The following is a 10,592-nucleotide window of genomic DNA, read 5'->3' as shown; positions in this document are numbered from 1 at the left end:
TAGTGGGGATCTGGTGCCCACTGAGTTCAACCTTTGAGTGTGTTGCTTGTTGAAGTAGTTGGATGGTAGTGCTTCGACATGGTCTAAAGCTATCGACATGGTGTGCTGGCTCTGGGGCCTCCTGGATGTGTAGGTCATAATTAGCTGCTGCCTGTGTTCTGCCTGGGACCACCTGGCATGAGTTCCGTGACTTGCAGGCGGCTGCTACTTGCTCTAGGCTGGAGGTGCCCAGGTGAGGCCAAACTGTGTACCAAGACCGGCTGTTGCTAGTGCCAGGCCTGGGGCCACTTAGTGAGAGTATAGGGCACATTGAGTACAGATGTTGCTTGTTTGAGAGATTTTAGGAAAGTGTAAAGCATGAGCCAAGACAGGCCATTGGTTTGGAAAAACCACTGCAAATAGCTTGGGTATTTCCTGGAAAGTTGGGTAGAGTGGGGTCTCAGGGAATCACCAGGGTGAGGCAAACAGTGTGAGCCAGGTTGCTCGAGACTCATATATAGGGCTCACCTGCAGGCTCTGTGGGGGAGGGCTCATCAAAGGAAAAATGGCCTCTGCCAGCACTTCTGTCTGGGAGAAAGTGGCCTACCCTGTGACCCAGGTCTCAATTTCCTCCCTGTATGTCTCTGGTGCCTTTTAAGCTGCTACCCCAGTGCTATAGCTCAGAGGTGTAAGTCTGAGTAAGTCTGTGGGTGGGCCCTTTAAGAGGAACTGCCTGGGACTCCAGAAGGCTTCCATCTCCCTCAGCCTAAATTCCCACAGGTTTATGCTGCTGTAAGTTATGGGGACTTCTTTTTCTGACACTGAAACCCTGAAAGGGGAACCTGGAGTGAGGCTGGGACCCTTTGCTCATCAGAGGAGACCACTACAGCTGAGATACCCTCCCTACTTGTATCTGCTGCGCATGGGTGAGACCAGCTCTCTGCATATCCACCCCTCCTGCTAGTCTTTACGTGGCTTCTCTTTAATTACCTACTTGTAGCACTTCCGTTTATCCAAATTTCAGATGGTTCTGAATGATGGTGGTCCCGTAGTCTGTCAGTTTGATGTGCTTGTAGGACAAGGCGAGTACGTTTACTTATGCCTCCATCTTGCCCAGAAGTCACATTTATTTATTTATTTATTTATTTATTTATTTATTTATTTATTGTCTTACCTTATTGCAGTAGACAAAACATCCAGGACTATGTTGAGAAAGAGTGATGAGAGTACACATCCTTGACTTGTTTCCCATTTTCATGAAAACACTAAGTCTTTCAACATTACCTGTGATACTAGTACAGGGTTTGTTGTTGACGGTCTTTATCAAGTCTATATAATTCTTAAGTTTCTTAGTGTTTTTTATCACAAGTGGATGTGAGACTTGTCAAATAATTTACTGTGTCAGTTGATAGGATTGTGATCTTTCAAAGCTTATTGATATGGTGGGTTGTGTTGGTCGATTTCAAATGTAGAACCAGCTAGCATACCTGCAATAAATCCTACTTGATCATGGTATGTAATTTTTACATATTATGTAATTCTTACATATTGTTACATTTCAGTTTACCTATGTCTTGCTGAGGAACTTTGCATTTAAGTTCATGGGAGGTGTTAGTCTGTAGTTTTCATTTTTAGTGTACTATCTTTGTATGATTTTGCTATCAGGGTACTGCTGGCCCTATGGGTTGGGTAGTATTTCCTCTTCTCTTTTCTGAAAGAGATTGCATACAATTGGTGGAAATTCTTTAAATATTTGGTAGAATCTTCCAGTAACACCTTATGGACCTGGAGATTTTTTTTTTTCTGGAAGCTTTTTAATGATGAGTTCAATTTCTCTAATGGTAATATTGCTATTCAGAATATGTATCTCATATTGGTTGAATTCTCATAGTTTGTAGTTTTTGAGGAATTGGTCCATTTCTACCTAAATTTAAATTTATGAACATAAAGTTGTTTATAGTACTTCCTTATAATCTTTGTAATATTTGCTGAATGTGTAGTCATATACCCAATTTCCTTCCTGATATTGGTGATTTGTGTCTTCTTTTATTTTTGTCGGTTGTGATAGAGGCTTATCAATTTATTTATATTTAAGTACAAGCATTTGTTTGTGATTTCTGCTCTGATATTTACTTGCTTTCTTCAGTTTGCTTTGGATTTTTTTTTTTTTAGTTCCTTGGTGTAGAAACCTTAGATTATTGATTTCAGACCCTTCCCCTTTTCTATTGTAAACATTTTCGTCTATACATTTTCCTGTGAGCACTTCTTTAGCTTTGTGGCACATATTTTGATATATTGTAATTTCATTTTCATTCATCCATGTATTTTTAAATTTTCTTTGAGACTTTCTCTTTAAACCATGGATTATTTTGAAGTATAGTTTAATTTTGTTTTATTTTTGTTTTTGATTTTTGTTTCTTTTTACATTCTCATCTGATTTCATTTTTGTCAGATTGCATTTTTCTCACTCATGTTGTGATTTTTATAAGTTCTTAGTCTGATGGGTGACTTTTATTATTATTATGCCTTGATTATTTTGCACATTATATTAGGAAAGTCTGGATAATATTTAAATATTTTAACTCAATGGGAAGTCACCGTGCTTTATTTTAGCACATAGGGTCCTTCCTACTTTTGTGGGGTATGCTTCTGGTGACAGCTTAATTTTCAGAGAGCTTTTGCTATTTCCTTGGTTTATGTGGTACTGCTAGGGCACCCATGTGTCCCTGCAGGTGCTCCCTGAGGGTAAGAAAGGTATTTCTCCTAGGCTCGAGTGTCTCTCAGTGGGAACGGGGAGTCTCAGACCAACAGAGATAAACAGGCTTCCTGGGTCATGCCACTTGTGCCTAGGTACCTCTTGCTAGTCCTGCCTGCCCACTTGGTGTCTTCTAATGGGTTCTAAATGTGTCATAAGGTTTCCCATTCAGACTGGGGAAAGAATAAGCCTATCCAGGAAGCCTTCTGTTGCTAGGTTGACACTTAGAAAACATTAGATCTGGGAGAGCTCCAAGATGGCAGCGGAGTAGGGCAGACGCACAGACGCCCAGCTCTCACACACAACTGGAAATACAAATCAATTTAGGAAAATCAGCATGAAAAAACCAAACTGAACTGCAAGAACAGCTCTCAAAAAACCAAGGGAGCAAAGGTAGGGAAGCCACAATAATCCGGGTAAGGAGTGCCTGAATCTCCTCTGCTTACAGGAACGGATGGGCGGGAGGGGGAGGCTGAGAGCCCAGAGAGGATTTCACAGAGGAAAAAGAGCAGAAACTACTGCTCACAGCCACTTACCTGGCGACCAGGGAGCAAGGTGGGTTGAAAAGACCAGCTTATCTCCCAAGTGGAAAGGACAGGGAGAGGGACAGACTGTGAGAAGCTAAGGTATGCAAGAAACGAAATAAAAAAGCTGACTCATTCGTGCTGGAGGAGGCCATAGCTGGGGGAGGGACTGAACCTTTCACAAAACAGAGCTGAAGTGCTTCCGGATCAGAGATCTCCGGACATCTATCCAGCTCCAATCAGCGCAACAAGACACAGCTGAAAACAAGAATGTGTGGGTAGGAGGGGCAGTAACTCAGGTCTCCATGGAGATCTGAGATACACCTCCCCCTACTGAAGCTGAGAAAAAACCCTGCCCCCAGTGAGATTAGTCTGGTGGAAGAGACCTTTCAGCGTCTCAGGTTACACCCACAGCATTCCTGGTTACAGTTTCAAGGAAGCGCCTGCTGATAACAGTTAACAAGGACTATCACCTGTTAGAAAACAAACAAATCAAGACTTCAAAGCTGCCCATAATCCGAAAGTGGATTACAAATAATAGCTCATACCAACCCAAAAAGGCCTAGAATAACACGACTGAAAACTGGAGGCAGATAACACCAAGGCCTAGACTCAACCAACTCTACAAATAAAACAGCATTATGAGAAGACAAAGGAGTGCAACCCAAATGAAACCACAAGAGACCACCTTTGAGAGATGAGCTGAGTGATATGGAAATAATCAAACTTCCAGATGCGGAGTTCAAAATAATGATTGTAGGATGCTTAGGGATCTTAGAACAACAATGGAGGGGCAGTTTGAAACCTAAATAAAGAAATAGCAAGTATAAAAAAAAAAACCAGTCGGAGATGACAAATACAATATCAGAAATAAAGACCACAATGGAAGGAATTAAAAACAGGATAGATAGAGCAGAGGATCGAATCAGCGAGTTAGAGGACAACTGGAATGAAGGCATGAAAGCAGAGAAGAAAAGAGAAAAGAGACTCAAAAAGTCTGAGGAAACTACTTAGAGAGCTCTGTGACAACATGAAGTAGAAATAACATCCGCATCATAGGGGTTCCTGAAGAAGAAGAAAAGGAACAAGGAATAGAGATGTTGTTCAATCATATCATAGCTGAAAATTTCCCTAAATTAATGCAAGAGAAACTCTCACATAGTCCAAGAAGCACAGAGGACTCCATTAAAGAGAAACCCAAAGAAACCTACACCACGACACATCATAATTAAAATACCAAAGCTAAGCGATAAAGAGAAAATATTAAAAGCTGCAAGAGAAAAAAAAAGTTATCACCTACAAAGGAGCCCCCATAAGGATGACATCCGACTTCTCAACAGAAACACTTGAGGCCAGAAGGGAATGGCAAGAAATATTCAAAGTAATGCAGAACAAGAACCTACAACCAAGACTACTTTATCCAGCAAGGCTATCGTTTAAAATCGAAGGAGAAATAAAAAGCTTCCAGACAAAAAACAACCTCAAGGAATTCATTACAACCAAACCAATGCTGCAGGAAATGTTAAGGGGCCTGTTGTAAACAGATCAAAGTGGAAAAAGAATATAGCAAGAAAAGGAATACACCTTTAAAGAAGAAAAATGGCAATAAACAACTACATATCAATAAACCTTAAATGTAAATGGATTAAATGATCCAATCAAAAAGACATAGGGTAGCTGCATGGATAAGAAAACAGGACCCATACATATGTTGTCTACAAGAGACACACCTTAGAACAAAAGACACACATAGATTGAAGGTAAAAGGATGGAAAAAAACATTTCATGCAAACGGAAATGAAAAAAAAGCTGGGGTAGCAATACTTATATCAGACAAATTGGACTTTAAAACAAAGGATATAGTAAGAGATAAAGAAGGCCACTACATAATGATAAAAGGAGTAATCCAACAGGAAGATATAACTATTATAAATATCTATGCACCTAATATAGGAGCACCCAAATATATAAAGCAGACTTTGATGGATTTAAAGGGCAAGATCAACAGCAATACTATAATAGTAGCGGATTTCAATACCCCACTAACATCACAAGATAGATCCTCAAGAAAGAAAATTAACAAAGAAACAGCAGACTTATTGGAAACACTAGATTAACTTGATTTAATAGATATCTTCAGAACCTTTCACCCTAAAGCAGCAGAATACACATTCTTCTCAAGTGCTCATGGTACATTCTCTAGGATAGACCACATGTTAGGGTACAAAAGTACTCTCAACAAATTTAAGAAGACTGAAATCGATATCAAGCACTTTCCTCCGATCACAACGGCATGAAAACTAGAAATGAATAACAGCAGAAAAGCTCAAAAATTCTCAAACACATGGAAACTAAATAGCAGGGTGTTTAAATACTGATGGAGTAAGAATGAGATCAAGAGGAAATAAATTACTAGAAACGAAATGACATGAGAGCATACAACAACTCAAAATTATGGGGACACAGCAAAAGCAGTGCCTGAGAGGGAAGTTCATAGCACTACAGGCACACTTTCAGAAGCGAGAAAAAAGCTCAAAATAAACAACTTAACCCTGCATCTAAAAGATTAGAAAAAGAACAGCAAGTAAAGCCCAAATGTAGTAGAAGGAAGGAATAATAAAGATCAGAGAGCACAAATAAATGACATAGAGGCTAAAGAAACAATACAGAGGATCAATGAAACTAGGAGCTGGTTCTTTGAAAAGGTAAACAAGATTGATGAACCTTTAAAGTAGACTCACCAAGAAAAAAGAGAGAGAGGACTCAAATAAATAAAATTAGAAATGAGAGAGGAGAAATAACAACCTGACACAACAGAAATACAAAATATTGTAAGAAAATACTATGAAGAACTGTACGCCAAAAAACTAGACAACCTAGATGAAATGGACAAATTCCTTGAAACATACAATCTTCCAAAAATTAATCTGGAAGAATCAGAAAACCTAAACAGACCAATTACACAAATGAGATCGAAACAGCTATCAAAAAAACTCCCAACAAAGAAAAAGTCCGGGGCCTGATGGCTTCACAACGGAATTCTACCAAATATTCAAAGAAGAACTAACTCCTATCCTTCTCAAGCTATTTCAAAAAATTCAAGAGGAAAGGAAGACTTCCAAGCTCCTTTTATGAGGCGAGCATAATTCTGATTCCAAAACCAGGCAAAGACAACACAAAGAAAGAAAATTATAGGCCAATATCTCTGATGAATATAGATGCTAAAATCCTCAACAAAATATTAGCAAACCGGATCCACAATATATGAAAAAAATAATACACCATGATCAAGTGGGATTTATTCTGGGGGCAAGGCTGGTACAATATTCATAAATCAATCAATGTGATTCATCACATAAACAAAAAGAAGGAGAAAAACTATATGATAATTTCAATAGATGCAGAAAAAGCATTTGATAAAATCCAGCACCCATTCATGATCAAAACTCTCAGCAAAGTGGGAATACAGGGAACATACTTCAACATGATAAAAGCCATCTATGAGAAACCCACAGCCAACATCATACTCAAAGGGAAATAATTAAAAGCAATACCCTTAAGATCAGGAACAAGGCAGGGGTGCCCCCTTTCACCACTCTTATTCAATATAGTCCCTGGAAGTCCTAGCCACAGCAATCAGACAAGAAGAAGAAATAAAAGGCATTCAAGTTGGAAAAGAAGAAGTAAAACTATCATTATTTGCAGATGATATGATATTGTATATAGAAAACCCTAAAGTCTCAGTCAAAAAACTACTGGACCTGATAAATGAATTCAGCAAAGTGGCAGGAATATAAATCAATACTCAGAAATCAGAAGCATTTTTATACACCAACAATGAACAGTCAGAAAGAGAAATAAGGAAACAATCCCCTTCCAATTGCAACAAAAAAAATAAAGTACCTAGGAGTAAACTTAACCAAGGAGAACTAAAGACTGTACTCGGAAAATTACAAAAGCATTGATAAAAGAAATCAAGGAAGATACAAACAAGTGGAAGCATATACCATGCTCATGGTTAGGAAGAATAAACATCATTAAAATGTCTATATTACCCAAAGCAATCTATAAATTCAATGCAATACCAATTAAAATACCAATGACATACTTCAAAGATATAGAACAAATATTCAAAAATTTATATGGAACCAAAAGAGGACACGAATAGCCTCAGCAATCTTAAAAAGAAGAATAAAGTGGGAGGTATCACACTTCCGATATCAAGTATACTACAAGGCGTTGTACTCAAAACAGCCTGGTACTGGCATAAGATACAGGCATACAGATCAATGGAACAGAACAGAGAACCCAGAAATAAACTCACGAGTTCTATGGCACACTGATATTTGACAAAAGGAGGTAAGGAGAATACAATGGAGTAAGACATGCCTCTTAACAAATGGTGTTGGGAAAATGGGACAGCTACTGCAAAAAAATGAAACTAGACACCAGCTTACACCACTCACAAAAATAAACTCAAATGGATAAAAGACTTAAATGTAGCCGTGAAACCATAAGCATCTTAGAAGAAAACATAGGCAGTAAGCTCTCCTGACATCTCTCGGAGCAATATATTTGCTGATTTATCTCCACAGGGCAAGTGAAATAAAAGACAGGATAAACAAATGGGACTATTATCAAACTAAAAAGCTTTTGCACAGCTAAAGACAATAAGAACAGAATAAAAAGACAAACTACACAATGGGAGAACATATTTGACATACGTCTGAAAAGGGGTTAATAACCAAAATTTATAAAGAACTTGTAAAACTCATACACCAGGAAGACAAACAACCCCATCCAAAAATGGGCAAAAGAGATGAATAGACACTTCTCCAAAGAGGACATACAGATGGCCAATAGGCATATGAAAAAATGCTCAACATCACTAATCATTAAATGCAAATTAAAAACCACAATGAGATATCACCTCACACCAGTCAGAATGGCGCTTATCAACAAAACAACACAGAATAAGTGCTGGCGAGGATGTGGAGAAAAGGGAACCCTCCTACACTGTAGGTGGGGAATGCAGACTGGTGCAGCCACTGTGGAAAAACAGTATGGAGATTCCTAAACAAAACTGAAAATCGAACTGCCTTTTGACCCAGCTATCCCACTCTTAGGAATATACCCCAAGGACACCATAGAACGGCTTGAAAAGGAGAAATGCAGCCTCATGTTTGTGGCAGCATTGTTCACAATAGCGAAGATCTGGAAACAGCCCAAGTGTCCGTCAGAGGACGAGTGGATTAAAAAGCTTTGGTACATATATACTATGGAATACTACTCAGCCATAAGAAATGATGACATCGGATCATTTACAATAACATGGATGGACCTTGACAACATTACATGGAGTGAAATAAGTAAATCAGAAAAAAAACTAAGATGAATCCATACATAGAAGGGACATAAAAATGAGACTCAGAGACATGAACAAGAATGTGATGGCAACAGGGGCGGGGGGTTGGGGGAGGGGGGGTGAAGAGGGAGAGAGGGGGTTAGGGGAGGGGAGGGGCACAGAGAAAACCAGATAGAGGGTGACAGAAGACAATTTGACTTTGGGGAGGGGTAATACAGCACGGTCAAATGTCAAAATAATGTAGAGATGTTTTCTCTCAATATATGTACCCTGATTTATCAATGTCACTGCATAAATTTAAAAAAAAAACATTAGATCTGGGTTGCCTTCTTCTGTTGGGTGTGAGGGTGTAAGACATCTTGCTATGTTATTCTCCTAATTCTGGGGTCACAAACTATTTTCCATTCTTTTTACCACTTTTTAAAATTCTCTGTTTTGCCTTGCATTCTTTAATGGGTTTTAGGGGGGGAGGGCTAGCAGGGAGACTCAGGGAGAAATGGACCCATGCATTTTTGTTGTGATTGGACCAAAAATCACTTGTTCCTGTATTTTAAAAGCAGTCATAATTGAATTCTTGTTGTTGTTGTTCCATTCCTAGTTTTCTTGTTCTGGGATACAGATGGCTGATTCTTCTGTTTTTTCCAACAAGGTCAAAGCTCAAAAGTGACACTGGAAATGACCCACCTATATCTACTTCTACATTAGAAATACAAGCATCAGGATGCAAAATATTAAGAAAGGCCAGAGTGACAGTTGCCCAGAAAAAAACAGGCAAAGAAAATCATGGTGGTACACACAGGGTACAGAAACAGCCTCAAGCTTTTCTAGGGAAGAAGAGAAAGAAACATTCAACTTGTAAACAAGAGCTTCCAAAACGTATGGATTTTCAGGGAAAAGCCATGCAGGACAGAAACCTTTTAAATGTCAGGAATGTGAGAAAGGCTTCAGAGTCAGCTCTGACCTTATTAAGCATCAGAGAATTCACATTGAAGAGAAACCCTATAAATGTCAACAATGTGATAAGAGGTTTAGATGGACTTCAGATCTAAATAAGCACCTAATGGCACACCAAGGAATAAAACCATATAGATGCTCATGGTGTGGGAAAAGCTTCAGTCATAACACAAACCTACACACACATGTCACGTAAGAATTCAGAAAGGAGAGAAGCCCTTTAAATGTCATGAATGTGGAAAAAGATTCATTCAGAACTCACACTTATTAAACACCAAAGAACCCACACAGGTGAGCAGCCTTATTCCTGTAGCATGTGCAGGAGAAACTTCAGCAGGTCGTCAAGCCTTCTTAGTCACCAGAAGCTCCATAGGAGAAGGGAATCACATCTAGGATCTCCAGTCTGAAGAAAGTCACCATATGGAGCTTGACCCTGGAAGTGATGAAATAATACAAAAGTATGAGGCACCTAATGACAAGGTTTCTGTCATCAATAGAGAATTGGATGGGGGATACGTGCCATGCTTTACATAAAGGAATCTGAAACTGTCTCTTATTCAGCATTGTATCTTCAGTGCCAAGCAGGAGAAAGATACATGATGGTATTTTATAAATAAAAAAATGAAAATACAGCCAGAAAGATATCACACTGCCTGACTTCAAATTATAACATAGAGCCACGATAATCAAAACAGCATGGTATTGGCAGAAAAACACACACATAGGCCAATGGAAAAGAATTGAGATCCCAGAAATAAAACCACATTTATATGGACAAATCATCTTCGGCAAAGGAGTCAAAAACACACAATGGAGAAGAGAAAGCCTCTTCAATAAGTGGTGCTCGGAAAATTGGAAGAGCCACATGCAAAAGAATGAAACTTGACTACACTTTGTCCCCCTGCACAAAAATTAATTCAGAATGGAACAAAGACCTAAATATAAGATCCAAAACAATAAATTACATTGAAGAAAACATAGGTACTAAGCTCATGGACCTTGGCCATAGAGAACA

The 10,592-nt window shown here is 38.8% G+C and overlaps 2 protein-coding genes and 1 pseudogene across 4 annotated transcripts in view; 2 read left to right on the top strand and 1 right to left on the bottom strand.

The window, feature by feature from the left end:
- LOC136317348 (zinc finger protein 449-like) overlaps nt 1–310 on the bottom strand; it is a 14,499-nt gene extending 14,189 nt beyond the window's left edge. The window contains 1 exon segment of the mRNA XM_066249991.1: nt 32–310. Coding sequence (XP_066106088.1) covers nt 32–310 — 279 coding nt within the window.
- Nucleotides 1–10,592, top strand: part of LOC136316972 (integrator complex subunit 6-like) — a 482,266-nt gene that overhangs the window by 268,239 nt on the left and 203,435 nt on the right. The window lies entirely within an intron of this gene.
- On the top strand, nt 1,004–9,984 carry LOC136317347 (zinc finger protein 75D-like; annotated as a pseudogene).

The sequence above is a fragment of the Saccopteryx bilineata genome, chromosome X (assembly GCF_036850765.1).
Source record: "Saccopteryx bilineata isolate mSacBil1 chromosome X, mSacBil1_pri_phased_curated, whole genome shotgun sequence".
NCBI lineage: Eukaryota > Metazoa > Chordata > Mammalia > Chiroptera > Emballonuridae > Saccopteryx > Saccopteryx bilineata.
The sequence above is the reverse complement of the archived record's forward strand: the minus strand, read 5'-3'. Positions and strand labels throughout refer to the sequence as shown.